Source organism: Lissotriton vulgaris, chromosome 1_1 (genome assembly GCF_964263255.1).
Source record: "Lissotriton vulgaris chromosome 1_1, aLisVul1.2, whole genome shotgun sequence".
NCBI lineage: Eukaryota > Metazoa > Chordata > Amphibia > Caudata > Salamandridae > Lissotriton > Lissotriton vulgaris.
In genome coordinates, this window is record NC_141685.1 from 1,519,956,913 (window position 1) to 1,519,978,952 (window position 22,040).

Here is a 22,040-nt window from a genome sequence, read left to right on the forward strand (position 1 = left end):
GCTTGGCTGTGGTTCCAGCGTAGAGGGTGTTTCCGTAGTCCAGGCGGCTGGTGACAAGGGCCTGGGTGACCGTCTTCCTGGTTGCGGAAAGATTTTTCGGAGCATGCACAGGGTGTTGAAACAGGATGATGAGACGGCGTTGACTTGCTTGGTCATCGTGAGGGATCAGTCCAGGATGAAGCCCAGGTTGCGTGCGTGGTCAATGGGTTTGGGGGTAGTGCCCAGGGCAGGTGGCCTCCAGGAGTCATCCCAGGCCGAGGGGGATGGTCCCACGATGAGGACCTCCGTCTTGTCTGAGTTCAGTTCCAGACGGCTGAGCCTTATCCATTCCGCGACATTGAGTGAGTTTGCAACCCTTAGATATGATTATAAAGTTTTTAATCCATAAACTGGTACAACTGGTACCTCACTACAAGGTTCGAAATGTAACTCGCATAGGGGATACCCTAATTTAACCTCACTTGCCAGTTTTTGGCACCTTGACTCCAGAAAAACCATGAATATATCCATTGCATGCATGGACTTTTCTGAAGGATGTCTGTACATATATGATCTTTGAAGCCATGGTCTGTCTGCAGATGTAGCAAGTCAAGTTAGCTTCCTGCCACAGATAAGACTTCATCGGACAGAGAATAAGAACAACAAAGTTGTAGGTTAATGTTCTAATGGCATCCACCCTATTCACATGGCTCAGCGCAAGCATCACATTTCAGTCCAGCAGTTAAAATGGTTAATAAAATCACTTCGTTTTACAGTTGCGCACCACATCTATATGTTGGAAAAACACAGAAAGTTCTCTTTTGCTTTCCCACTGCTATTAGAGGGCGTTGCCTTCAGTAGAACTCTCAACACATCCATCCAGTTTGAAAGGCTCTTTAGAAAGATCTACCCGGTTTAAAAATGTGCATTTCTGTCATGCTTCTAAGAGTGCGTGGATTCCACTCCAATGCTGACTCGTGAACTGGTACAATACCCAATGTTTTGCATCACAAGTGCCTCACGAGGCAATCCAATGAGTGGTGAGTGGTCTATGGAAGCAAACCATGGTCTGTTAACTGCCCACACAACAGGGTCAAAGCACTCTATGGATGTACTCACACATGGGTACTGGTGAGCGCTGTTCGATCAATGTTTTTATTGTAGCACATTTTTCTGGTGGAAACACTGCTTGTTTGGTAACCACATATATTAAAATATGTTCTTAAATCAGTGTGCATGTTTATTTTTCTTCAGCGTCCGCCGCACCTGGCCTCCCTCTTTCTAAGTGTCTCAATGCGCTTCTGGTAAGTTCATCTTTAAGGGAGGGAGAAAGCCGGAAACTATTGAAGGGTTTTCTTCCCTGTAGGCCAAACACCCATTCTTATTAAGGCATGTCCAGTACTCTACGGTCCTGATGGTGGTGGACTAGGGCTTTACCTGTATTAGTCTATCTAAAATGTAGCGTTTATTTCTTTAACAAACGGTTTGGTTTATCATAGGTTACTCCAACACTAACGCAGTGCAAGTGTATTATTACTGGGCATGGCAGTATCAAGGTAGGAAGGATTCATGCGTGACACAGGTCTGCCTTAGGCTCTTCAATGAATCATGCGTGATTCAGATCTGCTGTAGGCTCTTCAAGGAATCATGCATGACACAGGTCTGCCTTAGGCTCTTCAAGGAATCATGCGTGACACAGGTCTGCCTTAGGCTCTTCAAGGAATCATGCGTGAGCCAGATCTGCCTTAGGCCCTTCTAGGAATCATGCGTGCGTCACATCTGCCTTAGGCTCTTCAAGGAATCATGCGTGACACAGGTCTGCCTTAGGCCCTTCAAGGAATCATGCGTGAGCCAGATCTGCCTTAGGCCCTTCAAGGAATCATGCGTGACACAGGTCTGCCTTAGGCCCTTCAAGGAATCATGTGTGACACCGGTCTGCGTAGGCCCTTCAAGGATTCATGCGTCACACAGGTCTGCCTTAGGCCCTTCAAGGAATCATGTGTGAGCCAGATCTGCCTTAGGCCCTTCCCTATGTCTGCTGCTGTCAGGCTCAGGAGTGGGTCCTGCCTCTGTGTGAGTCTTGGATATGTTCACACTCCTGGGAGGTATAGTGGCACTTACCTTTCTGCACATGTGCTCTAGATGCGTATTGGAAATTCACAAATAGTCAGTTGCAAAAGCAATAGCAAGAAAGAAAATGAGGGTTATATTTATAACATTCTTGTTAAAGGCTTTGAAATGAAAGGTGTATTAAAATGTCTTTTATCTGTGAGCCAGTAATATTTCTCACCAAGCTAAAATGGCAAAGATAAAGTACACTTGTTTTTCATTTTAGTTTGGTAATCTACTTCTATTACAAAAAGTCACATATGCTGAAATTATATATTGTAAATTTTACTCGCGTGTGACATTTGTCCGCTGCTTGTTTGTTTTTTCCTTGCAGTTTATTATAAAAGTATCATTCACTAATTTCTCAATTGTCTTTTAGATGAAGCTTGGTCTTGAAGAGCCGGCGTTTAAATTAGTGTGCGGTCTTCTGGTAAGGGATTCGTTTTTATGTAGCACAAGCATGCTTCCTGGTATTTCAGAACCTTTTGTATGGTGTGTTATGTTATTCAGATTTAAAAAGCGCACGATTACCCAAACGTGTCCTTGTGCTGTCCTGGCGCTGTCTTGGCACTGGCGGTTTCCAGGCACTGGCGCTGTTCTGCCTTGTTCAACCTCTTTCCAAGAGATGAGTCCCACTATTTCTCTCCTTTTAGCATGTGGCTTCAGAGTTGTGTTCTAGTAGCCTGTAACACAACAGCTTGCACTTAAACTACATTTTGAATCTTAAATTATGTTCATTGTTGCCAATAAATCTAAAATAGCAAAGCAGCAGTGCACAAATTCCTGTGGAAACTGTGCATGATGCACCAAACACGAAATAGTTTTAGTACCTGTAGGCATCATGCACAGTTTTGCTCCACAATAGACAGTTACATGTGCACTGTGTGCAATTTGTACATTCCAGACCTCAGAATAATGTATAGTGCTCTGATATCATGTTTTTCCCTTGATGATGTGCAAACTAACATGGTGGAGTGTTCTGCATGCAATTCATGCCAGATTTTACCTGGCACTCATTGTGCTGGCAAACACTAACAGTATGTGTTAGACTTGACAGCCTTACAGTGGTCTTCCCCCAACTTTTTGCCTACCTCCTCCATTTTTCTGATTTCGTTTTTGCTTGCTTTTGGACTAAATGCACTTTACCTCTGCTCACCTGTGCTAATGTGCTTGTGCTCTCTCCCCTAAACATGGCATTATGTGCTTACCCCAATTGACATATTTAATTTACTTATAAGTCCCTAGTAAAGTGCACTACATGTGCCCATGACCTCTAAATTAAATGTTACTAGTGGGCCTGCAGCACTCCTTGTGCCACCCACTTAAATACCCCTCTAACCATTGCTCAGGCCTGCCATTGCAGAGCCTGTCTGTGCAGTTTACACTGCCATTGTGATCTGGCAAGATAAACTCTTGCCAGGCCTAAACCTTCCCTTTTTACACATATAAGTCACCCCTAAGGTAGGCCCTGGACAATCCAGAGGTCAGGGTGCAATGTATTTAAAGCGCAGGGCATGCTCTTTTAAGTCTTACATGCTCTGGTAGTGTAAAACTCCAAAATCCGTTTTTCACTACTGCAAGGCATATCTCTCCAATAGGATAACATTGGGTTTACCCTATTACATTTTTTGAGTGTAATTAATAATTGTGAATAGATGGACTTTTCAAGTTTGGTGTCTCTGGAGTCACAATTTAAAATCAGAATTCCTGGTGAAGTCAGATTTTAAATTGCAAGTCTGAAAATACCACTTTTAGAAAGTTGGCATTTTCTCACTTGAGCCATTCTGTGCCTCCTGCTCCTTTCTCTGAATCCATGTTTAGGGTGGGTGACAGCTGGGCTTTGTGCATTCCCTCTAGACAGCCACATGTAAAGGGAGCCTAGGTGTGACTTGATGGGCCATCACATTCTGATGGGCCATCCTAGGCTGGATGGGAGGTAGGAGCTGGGCACAGCCTCACACTTACACCTGAATAGGCTGCTCATATAAAGGACTGCTCAATCCCCTGTAGTGAATCTGGAGCAAGGGTAGGAAGGGAGGACCTCTGTGAACTTCAAAACTATGTCTTTGAAGTCTCCCCCACTTTAAAGAAACTGCATTACTGTTTTAAATGTTGCACACATACTGTACACATTGTCTCCTAAGCTACCAGAGGTTGATCATAGGATTATTTAGGGTGTGCTTGTGACTTACCCTGACTAAGATTGTGGTTACAGCTTGGACAGGATGCATACCGTGCCAAACAGAAAACCAATTTCTAATAGCGTTGACCATTAGAGTGATTTTATTATCCTAATTAGGGCATGAATGGGAGTTGTGTCCAAAATGGGATTTGCATGGGAGGGGAACGAGCACCCTCTCTTCAATCTCTAATGGCTCATTTCGTTGCTGCACCACTGCTTCATTGAATTGACTTTGTGTGGGTCACACTCATCTGCAGCAAAGTAGCATTTGAATTAACCCTGGTCACTCCACTGACCACAATAATTAGTGTCTGCCATCTCTGGAATGTAGTAGTGAGTGTGTGTAGCAATAACTTTGAGCAGATGCATTAGAATGTAGATGATACTGTAGTAGTCATAACTTGTTATCAAGCTCACTGCTACCATTCTACGTGTAGGCTATAGGTGTTTAAAAATAAGGGCTTTAGGGGCATACGTATCAAGCCGTTTTCCCGTTCACAAACGGGACGATTCTCAGAATTGGCCTGTCTGCGAACGGGAAAAGGACTTTTGAGATGTATCATCCGAAAAGGAAATCACAAAATTTGCGATTCTCTATTTTGCGATTGTGTTTAAGGAATCGCAAATTGTGATTCCTTAAATGCAATGTAGGAAGTACAGAAAAATTGAGATTTGGCCCTAAGGAATCGAAAATTACCACCAACTTCAATTTGGTGGTCATTTGCGATTTCTTTGAAAAATGCACTTCTGTGCATTTTTCAAAGTGCCATGTGGCGTACATACATGCCCTTAGGGAATGTATGTGCGCGACATGTGCTCACATACATATTTCAGGGGTGCAACAGGGTGTCCTTTTGACACCCTGGCACCCTTTAAATTGCTTTCTCAATTTGCGATTCTCTAATTACGAATCGCAAATTGAGAATGTCTTCCCATTCATTCGTACGGGTCTCCTAGCCCATAGGAATGAATGGGAAGGTATTCCTTAAATGTGATTCACAATTTGCTAATTGCAATTAAGGAATGCCAAGGAATAGCAAAATATTCGTGAATTTTTTATTACATCTCGTTTTGCGATTCTCATAGCGATTATCTAAAAATCGCTATTTGAGAATTGCAATACTGTTATTTGATACCTATGCCCCTTATTACTTACAATAATTGATAATTCTAGCCCCGTCAGACATTGAACACCAAGCATGCACGTCAACCAGAAAAGTGATGACTCAATAAAATGTTCAGACAGACCATCCTCTCTCAAATCATATTTAATAGCAAATGTCAAAAATCCATGCATTTCAAAGCTCTTGGAAACACAAATAATGTATACCATGATTGCTCCATTAGAGAAGAAAAAACAGTAAGAGGTGGCAGTAGGTAAAAACACCTTCCACATTGTCTCAGTACAATTTTTACTGTTAAACATTGACTCGATTTAGAAAAAACGCACAAAAAACTCCTCATTGATAATTTGAAGATTATACTAGCTTCTCTGTCAGATCTGTCATGGTGTTCATGGCATTGCACATAGAAAATAGTATTAGTTCAACAATTGTCAACTTGAAGTCTTAGGTTTCTTCATTGTATTTTAATCCTTACATAGCATTTATGATTGTACATCTCACTGTTCTATAATAGCACAGAAATACTGTACATTTGAAATGGTTTTAAATTAATTTTATGACAATTGAACATTTTATCCTATGTGCTTGTACAAGTTTTTTTTCTTAATGTCGTTTTTTGCAACAATTTTTATGAATCATGCAATAAAGATAATTACTTACTTACATTGTCTCAGTATCACTGACAATCCTATGTTTTGTGTTTTTTAAAGAATGAATTTAAAAAGCCTCCTGTTTGTTGCTCTCTGGCCATTTAGAGACTGTTGTTTAGTGTTGACCTCTCTTAGAGATGTATGAAGGTTTTCTAAAATGGAAATTGCCATTTTGATAATTTATGGAAGTAGCCATGCCACTTTCTGCTACAGTACAGTCCTGTAATAATGACCAACAACAACACATTTGTTGCTAAAGCTTTATGATGTGATTTACTTCCTTAGGGTGGACATTAGCACCAAACTACTTATTCTTATGAACTGTAGTTGTGGTCACTCCTTGTTTGCTAGTTATTACAGTGGTACAATGAGAAGTAGTACAGTAGTGAGTTTTTCCTTTTCTTTATCGCTCCTCATGCATGAAAAAGCATTTTCTGACAGTTTGGAATAGCATTACCGGTGCTACACATCCTATTGAGTGAAAAATGGAAAAACAGGTCTGGAGATTTACTCCTTCACCTGAATGCACTTTTCCACTTTTTTCCCTGATTCACAAACATTTCAAGAAATACACCAAGCACAGGTTTTCAGGCGCACTTCAGAGAATGCAATGTAACTTTTTTAAAAGACTCCTGCTCCCTCTTTGTAGAGGTCTCCATAATGGAGACGTCTGCAATGGTTTAATATGGTCCTCTGTGCTAATGCACCATTGATGCGAGTTTCCTAAAATTGACGCAACCCTGACGCCAAAGTCTTTTTGGTATTTACAAATCCACACTAGTGATGATTTGCATGATCTTTTTATGAAGAATTAATGCAACACATTTCACTACCTTGTGTTACTTTGTGTCAGGGAGGTATTCTATAGGCATTCCAGTGTATCCACCTTTGGATTTTGCCACAAACACATATTCACAAAGAGATGTAGACATGAGCTGGCGTCAAAATCGTGCTTATACCTGATGCTGGCTTTACAAGCAGAAATATCTTTATTTCTCTATGTTATTTGTCCTTAACCTGTGTACCCCATTCTGCAGGACACATACGAAGTGAAAAATATTTATTTATTTATTTTATAGTTTTATAGAGCGCTTTATAGAGCGCGAACCAGACCCCTGAGGGTATCAGAGCTCTTCACAGGCTGTAGGGGGAGGAATACAAATTGTGAGGATGGGAGGGATCACATTGGGAGAGCAAAGGAAAATAGCCTCAAAGAATAGTTTTTTTGTGTAGGAAGTAACAAGGTGTAAAAGTATGGGAGAGACCCCTTGCAACCAAGGGATTGGGGTACTAGTAACTAGTAGACAAGGAGAAGATCCCTTGGAGAATCTATAGGTATCCTAGAATTTATACATATACGTCATTGTAGCCCAAATATAAGAAATAGATGTTATCACATCACACATTTTTCTTTCGGTTATCTTTTTATTTAAAAAAAAAAAAAAAATTGTATACAAAGCTAAAAACAAGACATCATCAAATACATCAAAAGACAGTTATAATATCATTACTTCATGTTAAAATCAATCCTTTTATAAACCAGGATTTCCTAATTTAAAAAAAAGAGGGGGAATTATTGAAAGAAGGCAAGATGGATCAAGAGAAAGGGTTAGGAGAGAGCAAAACAGACAGTATTCTTTGTCATTTGAATACACATCAGGGAACCAGTTTTTAGAAACCACTCCAGGATACATAATTGTTTTGTAATCTATGGAGTAAGCTCAAACCCTTGATTGTGTGAGCATTCAGCGTCAACGCGTTTCGATGGTTTATTTTTAATTGACCATATTTTTCAAGACCAAAAGTGATATGCCTCTCCTGTTATCAGGCACTGGGTGGTTGCCGTTTTTCAAGAAAACCTGTAAATAGATGTACCTAGATAAGTATATTTTTTTATCGCTAAAATCAAGGGATTGAGCTTACTCCATAGATTACAAAACAATTATGTATCCTGGAGTGGTTTCTAAAAACTGGGTTCCCTGATGTGTATTCAAATGACAAAGAATACTCTCTGTTTTGCTCTCTCCTAACCCTTTCTCTTGATCCATCTTGCCTTCTTTCAATAATTCCCCCTCTTTTTTTTAAATTAGGAAATCCTGGTTTATAAAAGGATTGATTTTAACATGAAGTAATGATATTATAACTGTCTTTTGATGTATTTGATGATGTCTTGTTTTTAACTTTGTATACAACAAAATAAATTTGTTTAAATAAAAAGATAACCGAAAGAAAAATGTTTGATATGATAACATCTATTTCTTATATTTGGGCTACAATGACGTATATGTATAAATTCTAGGATACCTATAGATTCTCCAAGGGATCTTCTCCTTGTCTACTAGGAAGTAACAAGTACAAATACTACCGGACCACAAAGCAGTTACTGTTGCACTATGGCGCATTGGTGCCTGAATTGTCCGTATGCAGCATAAAGTGCCTCAGCACGTGGGGAGAGCAGAAATGCACAATTTCTTTGAAGATTTGGCAAAGTACTGCTCTCTACAGGTAACGCAATGCAGCACACCAAATTTGCCTGCTGCATTGCTCTACTTCTTTGGAAATATGCTCCCTGGCTTTCTCGATGGAGAAAACATATTTCCATAAGGAGAAGCACTTCCCCAATACCCACGCCAAATGTAGTGTTGACCTGTTCTGCTTCTAATCCTAGAAGTGGGACTATGCCAGCCCTGTGATGAAGTAAATCTCTGACCATTTAAGTGATGGAAATTTGTCGGACTTCCATGTCAAAAAACGCATTGTAGGGGGCGTGGCTTGCGCGCCGTACAAGATGGCGGACTGATCTCGGAGCTCCGTCAGCCGAGCACCGGAACCGGCGATTTTCTCCGCTTTTCCTGACCAAATGCGAGCGCTGTCGCTGGAATCCGCCGCCGGAACATGAGGTGAGCAGGGGGAACTAATCTGCTCTCCTCGGAACCGGCGGTGTCAGATTGTAACATCTGTGACGCGCTTCGCCCTTCAGCGGCCGCCATTTTCGCCAGCCTTAGCGCGCAACGTTCCCTTCCTCACAACGCCGCTTTTCCAATGCAGCAATTGCAACGCGGCTGTTATAAGCACCGGACTCTTGCTTTTCCCATCTCCTCTTCACCACTTTACACCTCATTTGTGGCATGTATTTAATAGCCCTGTGACAAGCAGCAATGAGCTATTTTCTTATCTCTTGACTGAACGCTGGTTCCTCATGTATGTTCTCATATTTCTATAATAAGCTGTCACACTGCTTTACATTGACTCCTTTGTTACGCCAACGCTCACTATGTCCTCTCTCTGATATGAGGTGATATTCTTTCTGCATAATCTTCCCGATTTCTTTGAAGGAGGCACTATAAATTTGTGGACGAACATTGTGCTCATTCTCCACATTTCTTTTTCCCATTATTCATGGGGAAGCTTCGACAACTCAAGCTTACAGTTCCCAAAGCTAAACCACAGCCTTCCTCAGACTCTGACTCTGCGCCTCACGTCATGGAGGACTCTGTTCCTGTCAAAACGACCACTGCTCAAGGCGCAATTCCTAAATCGACTACACCTAGTAAGCCACATCAATCTGCTTCAATCAAACGTTTGAAAAAAGACCCTCCATCTCCGGATTCCTCGGCGCATTCTGCGTCAATGGAACTTATTCTGGAGGAGCTTCGTGCACTCAAACCCTTCATGGCTGAAACGACTAAAACTTTACAATTCCTTCACGACAAATGGTCTACTCTGGAGTCAAGGGTTTTACTGGTGGAGCAATCTACAGAATCTCTTCAAACCTCCTGCGCAAAAATTACACTTTTGGAAAAGGATATTTCTCTTTTGAAGCGACAGTCGGAAGAGTTGGAAAATCGTAATAGGAGGAATAACCTTCGCCTTTATAATCTTCCGGAACTTACAGAAGGATCTGATCCGACAGCTTTCTTTCAAACATTTTTACCAAAAATTTTGGATCTTCCTTCTTCCACCTCTCTTAATATCCAACGTGCGCACCGTCTTGGCCCTAAAGTCTCCACCAAGCCCAGAGGAGTCATCATGCTGTTCCTCCAATACACTGATCTTCTTCAAGTATTATCAGCAGCTAAGACTAAAAAACAAATTATGTGGGAAGGTCGTAGGCTGTATCTCTCTCAGGACGTTGCTAAAGTTACAGCTGATCGTCGTAAGCAGTTCCTGGATTTAAGACCACGTTTGAGAGACCTTGGCGCTCGTTATGGACTGCTTCATCCTTGCCTCTTCAAAGTTACCTACAAGGACAGAACAACCACTTTTGAAGACCCACTCGTCCTGGAAGAATTCCTTCGTCGTCATGAAAATGTTAACATGGACACTGCAAGACCTGTTTAACTGTCTGTGTCTTATTTTGCTCTCTAGACTTGTCTCCCTCACGGTCCCTTGTCGCCCCTTGTTTCTAATGTTTGTACTTTACTGAATACCTCCTATATTTCTACTTCTTACCCCTGTTGTTCAATTTCTCTGGCACTCTCTTCTTCTCTTATTTTTCATATGTACTTCTAATGTTCTTTCCAATTTTTATCTCTCCACAGATCCCAACCTTATGTCTCTCCATCCCGGTGTATCCATGATTCCATTCATTTGTCCCTTCGCTGGTTCCTACGGTGTTCGATGATGTGAGTCTCCGTTGTTGATGTCGTCCTCTTCTGGCGTCGTCATCCCTCAATTCTCTTGATTTTTTCGTTGTTAGTTACGATGTTACTTCTCTCTGTCCTCAACGCTCTATCTTTTCTATCACTTCACTCTTCCCTTTCTTTACTCATTTCTTTCTCTTCTATTCCTTTACTTTATCATCTATGTTTTCTCTTGCACTTTTTCTCTTATGTTTCTTATTTCTCGCATTTTTACTCTACTTCGTTTCACATTCTCGCTTATCTCCTACTACATCTTACCTCATAAATATTTCCTAATCTTATAAATTCCGAGTAGTTACTTGGAATGTTAAAGGGTTAAATAACCCTATTAAGCGTCAGCGCGTCCTCACCCACTTGGCAAGGCTCAAGGCCGATGTAGCTCTAATACAAGAATCCCACCTTTCAGACGCAGAAGCTACTAAACTTAAAAGGTGTTGGGTAGGACATGTTTCTCATTCTCCTGCTTTAGGTAAGAAAAATGGTACTGTTATTTTATGTCATAAGAAGTTAAATGTTTCTGTTGTAACTCAAGAAAATGATGATAATGGCCGTTGGGTTATTACTAAGCTCCTTATTGATAAAATACCTATTGTTATCTTTAATGTTTATGCTCCTACAGGTGTTGATAATCTGTGTTGGCCTGCTGTTTCTGATAAATTAGTTACTCTTAATGAACAGTATGTTATTTTTGGTGGTGACTGCAACCAAGTCCTGGACCCTTTCCTTGATAGAAATTCCAAAGTTAAATTTATCCCCTCCAAGATGCACTCTCAATTTATTGCCTCGATTCAAAACTATGCTCTAGTTGACATTTGGAGATTATGTAATCCTGACCTTAAAGAATACACGTTTTATTCCCCCACCCATCATTCTCAATCTCGTATAGATTATCTATTTCTTAGTAAACCCCTAGCACAACTAGTCACCCATTCAGAAATAGGTTCCATTCTCATCTCAGACCATGCCCCCGTTTTTGTCGATATTGACCTTATTCCCTTCTCTCCTAATTCAGGGCGTTGGAGATTTAATAATTCTCTACTTTTGGACCCCATTTTCACCACTAAATTTATGGAATTTGCATCTGAATTTTTTACACTGAACCACCTCCCTGAGTCTTCCTTTGTCACTGTTTGGGACTCTTTCAAAGCAGCTGCTAGAGGCTTTATCATTAATTTTGTCTCTCAAAAGAAAAAACAGTCGATTCTCAAGTCTACTCAAATTTTGGATAAAATAAAGAAACTGGAATATTCATATTATAACTCTACCTCTGAAACTTCACTTCGTGAACTCGTCTCTGCCAAAATTGAATTTAACAGGTTTACTACTAATGCAGCTTCCAACTCTCTTCTTAAATGCAATTCCCGCTATTATGGAGGTCAAAACAAAATGGGCAAACTTCTAGCTAACTACCTAAAAATTCGCAAAGAAAGAACAAAGATTGAGTCCTTGCTAGATTCTGCCGGTGTTTCTCTGTTCAAAGACAAAGATATTTTAGCTCAGTTTGTCTCATTTTATCAAACTTTATACACTCCCGAGTCTAGCCCTGATCCTGATGACCTTTTATCATATTTCCAAGATATCCCTTCTCCTCAATCTCCTCATACAGATTTTCAATCCTTAGATTTGGACATTTCCCCCTCTGAAATTTCACACGCGGTTTCGATCCTCCGTAAAGGCAAAGCCCCAGGACCGGACGGTTTTACTATTGAGTTTTACAATCACTTCTCCTCCCTTCTCCTCCCTAAGCTGTTACTATTATTTCAGTCCTTTGTCCAATCTGGATCTTCTCAAGGATCTTTTCAGGAAGCGTTAATTTGTCTCATACCCAAGCCAGATAAGGATCATACGTTATGTAAAAATTATCGCCCAATTTCTCTGGTAAACACTGATTATAAAATTTTCGCCAAAATTATAGCCCTTAGACTCGACCCTCTATTACCAGAACTTATCGGCCCGGAGCAATCTGGATTCGTCAAGGGTCGCTTGTCATCCGATAATTCTCGTGTTTTCTTTAACATTTTAAGTAAAGCATCCTCTCTTCCATCTCCTCTAGCTGCCATCTCTCTCGATGCCGAAAAGGCCTTTGATAGAATAGGGTGGGATTTTATGTTTCAATCTCTTCGTTGGTTTGGTTTTCCACCTAAATTCATTTCTCTCATTTCTTTGCTTTATTCCAGTCCCCATGCCTCTATCTTTGCCAACGGTATCACTTCTGATTATTTTCCTCTTCGAAGAGGAGTCCGTCAAGGATGTCCTCTATCTCCTCTTCTATTTATCTTAGCTTTAGAGCCCTTCTTAACTAAAATTAGACGAGATGATCACATTTCTGGTTTTCAATATAGCCCCCAACAACAGATTAAGTTATCGGTCTACGCGGATGATATTTTATTTTACTGCTCCGACCCTCAAACAACCCTACCCTCCTTCCTTAATCAAGTATCTGCTTTCTCTAGTGTATCTGGATATAAGTTAAATACAGACAAATGTGAAATTCTCCCCCTGAATCCATTATGCCACAAACATCTATTTGACACCTCTGGTTTTTCCTGGCAACCCTCTAAGATTAAATATTTGGGTGTTTGGTTCGCCCCTCGCCTTTCGGATACCCTCAAATTTAATTTTGAATCTCTCTCTACTAAGATCACTACTTCCACCACGCGTTGGAATCCCCTCTTTCTTTCTTGGTGGGGACGATTGGACTCCATAAAAATGATGCTGGCACCTTTGGTTCTATACACCATTTCTATGACTCCTATTCATATCCCGAATCATTACTTCAAGTTAATAGATTCTATTTTACTGAAATTTTTATGGAAAGGAAAAAGATCTCGAATTGCTCTTTCTGTTTTGAAGAGAGACAAATCTATGGGCGGGGTCAAATTCCCCAATTTTAAAGCATACCACAATGCCTTTTCTTTAAAACAAGCTTTACGCTGGCTCTCTTCAGATCTTCCGTATTATCCTCCACTTTGGCTCACGCTAGAATCATCCTTCCTTCATCCCTATGACTTCACTGAAGTTCTTTCCTTTTCCTCTAATGTCTCCTCTCTTCGATCCCCTATAATTTCTCGCACTCGCTCCCTTCTCCAGCCTTACTTATTATCTTCTTATCCTTCTACTTCTTCTATCCACACTCAACCTATTTGGCATAATAAACATCTTCAAATTCGCAATCGCTCTCTCTATTGGAAATCTTGGCACTCTCGCGGTTTAAAATGGATTTCTCAGCTTCTTTCTGATGCTGATCCTATCCCCTTTCACCTTCTTCAAGAGCAATTTTCATTACCTCCCTCTTCTCGTAAACAATACTTATCGCTGATCCCTTCCCTTCTCCAATACCTCTCGGACCTTCCATCTACCAATTCCATTCCTATACCTCATCTTTCCATCTCTAATGCCCTTGACCAATCCCCCTCTGCTTCTTTTCTATATAAAACTCTACAATCATCGACTGATCGCTCTAAATCTAAGGTTGAGTTGGCTTGGGAAGAAGACTTGTCTCAAAACTGGCTCCCTAATTTCTGGGATAAAATTTGGTCTAAAATTCACAAAACGTCTAGAGCAGCCAATACTACCCAAACCTTATTCTTTATTTACAATCGTACATTATACACTCCCTTTATTTTGTCATCTTTCTCATCAGACACCCCTTCCACCTGTTGGTCCTGTCCTTGTCCTATAGCTGATTTGAAACACATGCTTTTTGAATGCCCGTCCATTCTCCATTTCTGGCATTTAGTTTGGTCCCAAATCCAAAAACTTTTCAATTTCACTCATCCCTTTTCCATCCTTCATATTTTTCTAGGCTCCCTTTCCCCTGATCTTCCTGGATCTCACCTCAAACTCAAGTTATTGGATCTCCTGATTGCCATAGCCTTTCATCATATTACATCTCATTGGAAACAGGCTAATGATGTTTCCTTCTCTGCATGGTGGAACGCAGTATGTTTTAACCATCGTCTAGACACAAATTTTGTATCCCCTATTTCCCTAGCAATTCAACGTGACCTACTATGGATACCCCTTACCGAATACCTATCCCAGATCTCCAGGCCACCTCCCATCTCTCCATTACGCAATGTCGAAGTTCAAAAACCACCTTGAATGTTTTGTTTTAATATATATGAATTTATTGATACACAGTATGTTTTCTTATGGTTATCTCTACGATTTTCACGTTTATTGATTTTCCCTTCTACTCAATATTCTTGTATCTCTTCAATACATATTGTTCCTTTACGTTATTTTTCATGCTTAATTCCAATGCAATGTAAGAGGAAAATTGTGTTTTTATAACTTATGATTGTTTCTTCCTGTACTGCTTTTCTATTTTCGTTCCTTAATAAACTTCAAACTTAAAAAAAAAAAAAAAAACGCATTGTAATGCCCTTTTCCCTTCCATTGAGTAGGAATTACGAGTACAGATAATTTATGCTTGCCAAGCATCGATTTATACATTTCTGGCAGGTAAATTTATATTCACATCCAAATTCACGTATGAATAAATGTCTCCAATATTTGTTTTGGTATTGTTGATTTTCCTCTTTTTTCTGTTTGTAAAAGATTTACACTAAAGTCACATCTTTGTTTTCTTCCCCTAGGGTGATGCTCTGGTGCAAGTAGCGGTAAGTTCAAACCAACTTTTGTCAGTATCACCCAATGTAAGGTCAGAGACTAAACACGGCTATTTAATAGTGTCATTTCTTTATTTCGGAAGTGAGCAGAGCAAATTACCTTTCGCTCTTAGACCATTATTAGGTGTGTTATGCAAAGCAGAGGGATGCCCTCCTGTCTCGCAGAGATTCATCGTAGTTTGAAAAACATTCATCATTTTAGTGTTGAGTTCAGTGTAACTGCCACACTTCCCACGGTCAGTCTTATGGCTGCTTCTGGGGTTGGTTTGTGTCTTTAACAATGGGTTTTTGAGAGCGCCACGGTCTTCACGTGCCCTCACCACCATGCTATGACACTGGTGAAGTAAGACTTTATCATTACTACCTTTAGTAAAATGATCAATGCTGTTTCAGTCCTCGTCACCTTTCTCTGCCCTTGAGGGCAGGTGATGCCGTGAGAAGGAGCCATATGAGATCACATGGTACATGGCCAGGATATGGAAATGCACATGTGGCAATGTTTTGCAGCCTACCCAAGTCATGCTTGGCTTTGCAATAATTCTAGCATGTTCTCTTAAGTATGCACACGTCATCGCATGCAGTCAATGTTGAACGGTGAGAGCAGACTGTCTGTCTATCAGCTCAGCTGCCCCTTATTCTGTGAAATAATGGGGTTTGTGAATCCTTGTGTAAGAGGAAGGCATCCGGGGCACAGACTTTGTAACATTGACCCTGCCATACCATACCATGTCTGTGGTGAATGTAGCTAGTGGACATATGGTGGGTAATTATGTCATATGCCAGGTCTGTAGTTGGCAAAGGTGGCCAGTGACTCATGCCTTTGGGAAAAGGTCTGTGCCACATGGAACGTCATGGAAGAGGTTGGTTAATTCAAAAAATGAAAGTGCCTTCCGGTGGTTCATAGATTCGAACTGTCATTAGATGCCACCACTGCATCTCTGCTTTACGTCAGTGTAAGAGAACAGCGGAGACAATGTCCGTTTTAGGGAAGGATGAGCACGCGACAGGAAGAGGTTAAAGACCGTGCCAGGAAATGTCAAAGTTGTTTATCAGCCTGGGACTGTGCTGTATGCCCCACACTTGTCCCTGACACTTTCCTCACTGCACTGGCAGAGGGAACCTTAAGGTAAAGTTCGACGAGGTCACCCGATTAGTTTATAAATAGACACAGCTCAAGTAAGTCGAAACACTGGCACTGGATTCTTTTTCAGTGCTGTCGCCTGAGAGGTATCTGGGAATATCCAACCATTCTGGAAAAAGCATATAGCTTTATATATTCTACCAGGATTACATTGTAAACATATTCCACTGGTATTACACTCTGATAACAATTTGAAAGAGGATGTGAAATAGTGGAAAGGTGGAGTCTTTGCAAGAGAGATTATTAGAACTTGTGCTGCTGAGCCAGCAGTTTAGTGAATTCAATTTGTATCACAGTCTTTCTTTGCCTAATACGCCTTTACCTCTTGACTTTGTATTCCAACTTGTTATAATAGCATGGGACTGTGTCTGTCTGTCTATACGAAAACTGTTCAGATCCAAACTATCAGCTTTGTAAGGGCTTTCTGTTCACATGAATACACACTACTGAACTGCTTTAAGGCAGTCTGCCCGCACTGGGCGCAGACCTGCAAAGAAAGGGCCATCTGGGGGGTGTTGTGTTTATCAATAACTTCTGATTTAAATTAAGAATGAGGAATTCCTTCAGCATCCAGCTTGCTTTCAGGCAGCAATTAAAATGTCAAGATAACTCTTGTAGTTAATGTTTCTACTAGAGAGAGAGATCAGAGTTTTGTCTAGTGGCAATTTTGACTCATCATACAGTAGCACAGAGGGGTAATATGCCTTCTGGCAGGAACAGATCTGTATTTTATGTGTAGCAGAGTGGTTTAGTAAAGCCAGCCTTTACAGCGCTTGAAAACAAACAAAATGCATGTGAAAGAGGGGCTATGGAGTGATGAGGTTAAGTTTTACTGGGTGGTAGTGAGGGAATCCGAGGAGGAGGTCATGGATGCCCAAAAAGATTGTCGCTCCAGGCGCCACCAGCACTAAAGTCGGCCCTGTACACACTTAAAGTCATACATTAGACAGAGCTGTCCCAGGTGCTGGTGGTGTCTGGAGAACAGGCTGTAGTAGGCAGGGTACAGTTCTTGTACTGCAATGAGTGAACTCTCAGGAAGAATCAGCTCTATGGTAGAATTCCATGCTACTTCTGCCCAGAGCATTGCAGCATCGTTCAGTTGTGAGCGCACTGACATTCTTATAGGATTCTTCACTCAGCTACATCTATATTTACACCTTTTTAAACTACAGAACCATGTTCATAATGGTTGATACTAAATCGGGGAGTCTTTTTCAGCGAGGGCATACCTTTTCGCCTATTCAGCATTTACTGTATGTGATGTCCTAATGATTACAGAGTTACTGACAACCAATATGACAGCTATGAATTAGATTATTTTTTTATCCAAAACACGGTTAGCAATGTGCTTATGATGGACTATAATAGTTTTGCATTCTTACATTTTGTTATCTCAATTTGTTTTAATTACACATTTTTCTTTGAAATATTAATTCCCTATTTTTCTTTACCAGGGTGCCCTTAACAACTTGCCTGGCCTTTTAGGAGGACTTACTGGCGGCGGTGGCGGTGGTTTACTTGGAAAATAAGGTAAATAGATATTTCATATCTAAGCTTCACGACAGATTGCGAATACGTTGGAAACAATATTTTTTTGTCTACAAAGAAATCAGTGTTTTAGTGAACACAGCATTGACAAAGCAGGAGGTGATTCTGGCTCACAGGCCAAATGGATATTAAACATTTACTCTACTACTGTAAACGTTCTATCTTGCATTTTTTTCAGGATTTCGAAATTTTAAATGCAGGCATATATATCAGGAATGCCTGTGAATGTATATGAAAGTGGCGCCTCCCTTCCATTTTAGAATGCAATTCCTGACTCTGGCTTTACTTTCACTGTGTGACACTGGGCGAAATTCATCATTCTCCATTGCAGTTGTTTATACTAGTGAATAGTCTTTCACTTAAACTGGGTCAGATAACCTCTTTATAACATGCCACCAGCATCCTTAGGCTTTGTGTAATAGGCTGCTAAGGGGATTTAGCAACCAATTTGTCCCATCAGAAATGTTCTATAAAACGTATTGCCTAGAACTGAACGGTGATAGTGAAGACCCCTCTTCATATCTTGGGCCTCTAATGTGCAGCCCTTTCTAAAGAGAAGTGAGCACAGGAGTTACCAACACGAGGCTGCCATATTTAACAGCGCTTCACAGCGATTTGAACATTCTGCTGCGGCACAATACAGTGCTGCACATACCTTGAGATAGCACTAGTTGGCCTCACGGCTCTTTCATGCTGTGCTTGTTGACTCTAACCTTTGGGTAGTTACACTCAATCAACACACCAGGCGGATGATGGTTCATATTGCACTCAAGTTCTATCACCCTGTCAAAGAGGGCTCGCATAGTCAAGTGTTGCAGCGTCAAGTTGCTTGCTTCAAAGGTCCAGCTCAACTAAGGATGGATGCCATAGGTCCATCACTGGGAGGTTATTATTGAACTGCACCACCAGGGGTCTGGGAGAGGGTAATCTAGACATATCTGGCCTCCTCTCAAACTCCCCACTGGACAGATCCACAAATTGTAGAACGAATCCCGGGTGGCCAATTTCTAACTCCCTTGATTGGCAGTTTCACTGAACTAAGTTCCATAGTGGGAAGACGAAATATATGCTATACATTTGTTCTGCAAGGCAGAGAATGGTAATAGAAGAGTCTAAAAATTCTCGATGAAGTGCTAAATGCAGAAGATAATGCATCAGTGACAATATTAGCTCTAGGTCGAGGAAAGGTTATAGTTTAATTCTCCTCTGGATTTAGCACTTCTCACAGAATCTGTAGATGTTTTAATTGCCACTCAGCTCTAAATCAGGCCCTACTTATATCGGGGCCAAGGCTAATTTATAGTAACTAGTTGTTGTCTAACCAGGCATTTAATAGCCGACGGCAGATCCTCCATTGGAGCGGAGGAGTGCTCCCCTCCCCGACTGACAGTGCAGCAGGCATAAAAACTAAAATGGTAATGAAGAGATTTCATTACCTTTTTATTTTTCGGTTCAGCCGAGTCAAGGTGCAGCGCTGGGCGGGGCCATTGCAGCTGATTGGCAGAAGGAATCCGTGGTAGTTGCTATTCCAGTTTAAAATGCGCATCACTTTGACCGACTGTCTTGCGACAGCCAGACTGACCTTCGCATTTTAAACTTCTCTAACCTGAGGTGTCTTGGACAGCTGGCTGGAGAACAGGCACAGGCACCCAATACCTCAGGGAGCTTTGAGGCAGGCGCTACACCCAATCGTGGTGCTTCTTTAATGCTGGGCAATATTAGCAGCAGCATGAGAGCAGCATCAGGATTGGATCCTTTCCACCTCTAGTAACACATTCTCGTTCCCTCTTGAGTCTTGGCTGCTAATTAGCCAAGCCATAGGCGTGGCTGTTAATGACCTCAAATGCCGCTCTGAGGTCGTGAAGGGAGCGGGAGCAAACAGTCTCTGGCCCCAGAGCAGAACCCTGGAGGATACTGTCAGAGAAGGAGTCTTTCAAGAAAAATACACTGGTTTGAGTAATTGAGTGTATGTGCACTGTAAGTGGGTCCAGCATTTGCACCACCATTTTAGAAAGCAAGCGGCCACTACTGAGAATGTTCTGAATTGTTGGCTAGCTTAAACTTTCCAAGACAAGTTCTGAATAGATAAGTGATACTAAATGTGATTCAACCAATCACCAGGCATAGTCTCTGATATGTCCGATTTAGGAAAATCAGAAGGCACTGTGAGGGTGCAAATCTGTGGATATCTATGTGCAAACACATGAGCCAATGTCATCTGGTTATAATACTAATATAAACCTTTCCTTACCTTTTTCAAATAAGCAAAACATGATTTATTACATCAGACATTAAAGGCTAACCACAAATAAATGGCAGTAGGCAAAATCAGTACGAAATCAACAGGTTCTCTTATCAGGTTTTTGGAATTAAAATGTAACTAAAACTAAAATTCCACAGAAAGTAAATGGTTGTATGAGTGAGTTTGGATGAGAATCGTATTCAAAATCTGAAATAACTGTTAGTGGAACAATTGTAAAAAGTGTATGAGGTGAGGTAATCAATCAATCAGAGCATTTGTAAAGTGCGCTACTCACCCATGAGGGTCTCAAGGCGCTGGGGGGACTGCTACTAGGTAACAGCTAGTAAATATGACACTAGACTGGAATGTAAAAGAGGGTTGGTTATAATAAGCACCTCACTGAAAGAAATGAAAAGAATAAATAGAGGAATGAGGGCTGCTACACAAGCTAATTAGAAAAGTAGGGAAATTAGGATCCAAGCACATAGGTTGAAAGTAAGGCGACTGCTGAGGTTACCTTAGCAATTTTTGTTCCAAAAATTTTTTACAAAATTATAGGTCAGAGCTAAACGGGTTACTTCAAATATAATTTTAAGGCAAATGGCTGTTTTCTCTGATTTTGTATTTAAAATTAAATGGTTTGAGATATAAAATTGAAGACCTCGTTTTTATTTTAAAGTGAAGGTAGCTGTAGTAAAATATATTTTGCATGAACACTTTGGTCATATTTTTATTCCATTTGTAATGTTCTCAGTCATACTGTGAAATATCAATGAAGCTTATCCCTAATGCTCATTAACTGTATCGCAGAGTCCAATTTCAATTTAAAAGCACAATTCGTTCGCACGCCATGTTGGTAAACAACAGGAAATTGAGACCATTGAGATTTATTTCTCCTCTATAAAGGTGTTTGAACATTTATTTGAGTGATATTTAATTTTGGAACATTTTCTATGTTTGATCAAAGTTGCTTTTTAAAAGGATTTTTGTTCAAAATCAACACTGTATATGTTTCCAGTGCATTCACATTAATTTCTTCAAAAATGCGCTTCATACACAAACCATTCAACCCTCCACAGCTCGGTGCTGAAGAAGGCTACAGCTTTACAGTTTGAAATGATCAGTGTTGACATACACACACTATCAGAATTTATATTATACCTTTGAGCAAAATAACAAGATACAGTGAGCTAGATCATTGCTTAACAATTCTCTTCAGGCCATTTTGTTCAGGTTTTATCCTCAGAGATGTCTTTATAATTACTCGCTTTTTGTCTCTCTTTTAGGGGATCACTGGATCTGGTCTAGGTTCCTGCAGAATGATTCTACACACATGCTAATTTCTGGTTTCTCTAAACTCCTATCTTTTCATCTGTTAAAATGCAATTGATCATCTAAGATGTCAACTCACCCGGAATTTTGACAAATCTCCTCTTATGCTCTTGTTTCCATTCAATGATTGATTCCAATAAAACAACCAAAAATTGCATAATCTTTATACGTTTTTGTGTGATTGAGATTTACTGTGTACAGTGTGGTTCTCCTTGTATACAATGTTGATGTTTTTAACAAAGGGGAAAAGAGGGGGAAGATGAACAGCAAAAATGAAAAACCTCACAAAGCCAAAATCCACTCACAAAAAAGTAATTATTCATACATTTCAGGGTAAAGGCCATTGTTAGAAATACGGGTCTGTAGTTGGCAGAGGTAGGTACCTTTGTCCAAATAGGGACCCTTGCTTCTAGTCAGGGTAAGAGGGGATACACTTCTAAAATAACCGCTGCTCAC

General features: G+C 40.6%; 1 protein-coding gene across 4 annotated transcripts in view; it reads left to right on the forward strand.

Annotated features, from left to right (window-relative positions):
- Positions 1 to 21,752, forward strand: part of LOC147750753 (ranaspumin-like) — a 175,153-nt gene extending 153,401 nt beyond the window's left edge. For 2 of the 4 annotated variants that reach the window (XM_086917961.1, XM_086917970.1), the window contains exons 7-10: positions 2,468 to 2,518; positions 15,289 to 15,312; positions 17,917 to 17,992; positions 21,539 to 21,752. In XM_086917961.1, coding sequence (XP_086774087.1) covers positions 2,468 to 2,518; positions 15,289 to 15,312; positions 17,917 to 17,991 — 150 coding nt within the window. In that variant the 3' untranslated portion in view covers position 17,992; positions 21,539 to 21,752. The remainder of the gene's footprint in view (positions 1 to 2,467; positions 2,519 to 15,288; positions 15,313 to 17,916; positions 17,993 to 21,538) is intronic. The other 2 variants (XM_086917963.1, XM_086917972.1) reach the window with 1 other exon arrangement.
- The last annotated feature ends 288 nt before the right edge of the window (positions 21,753 to 22,040 follow it).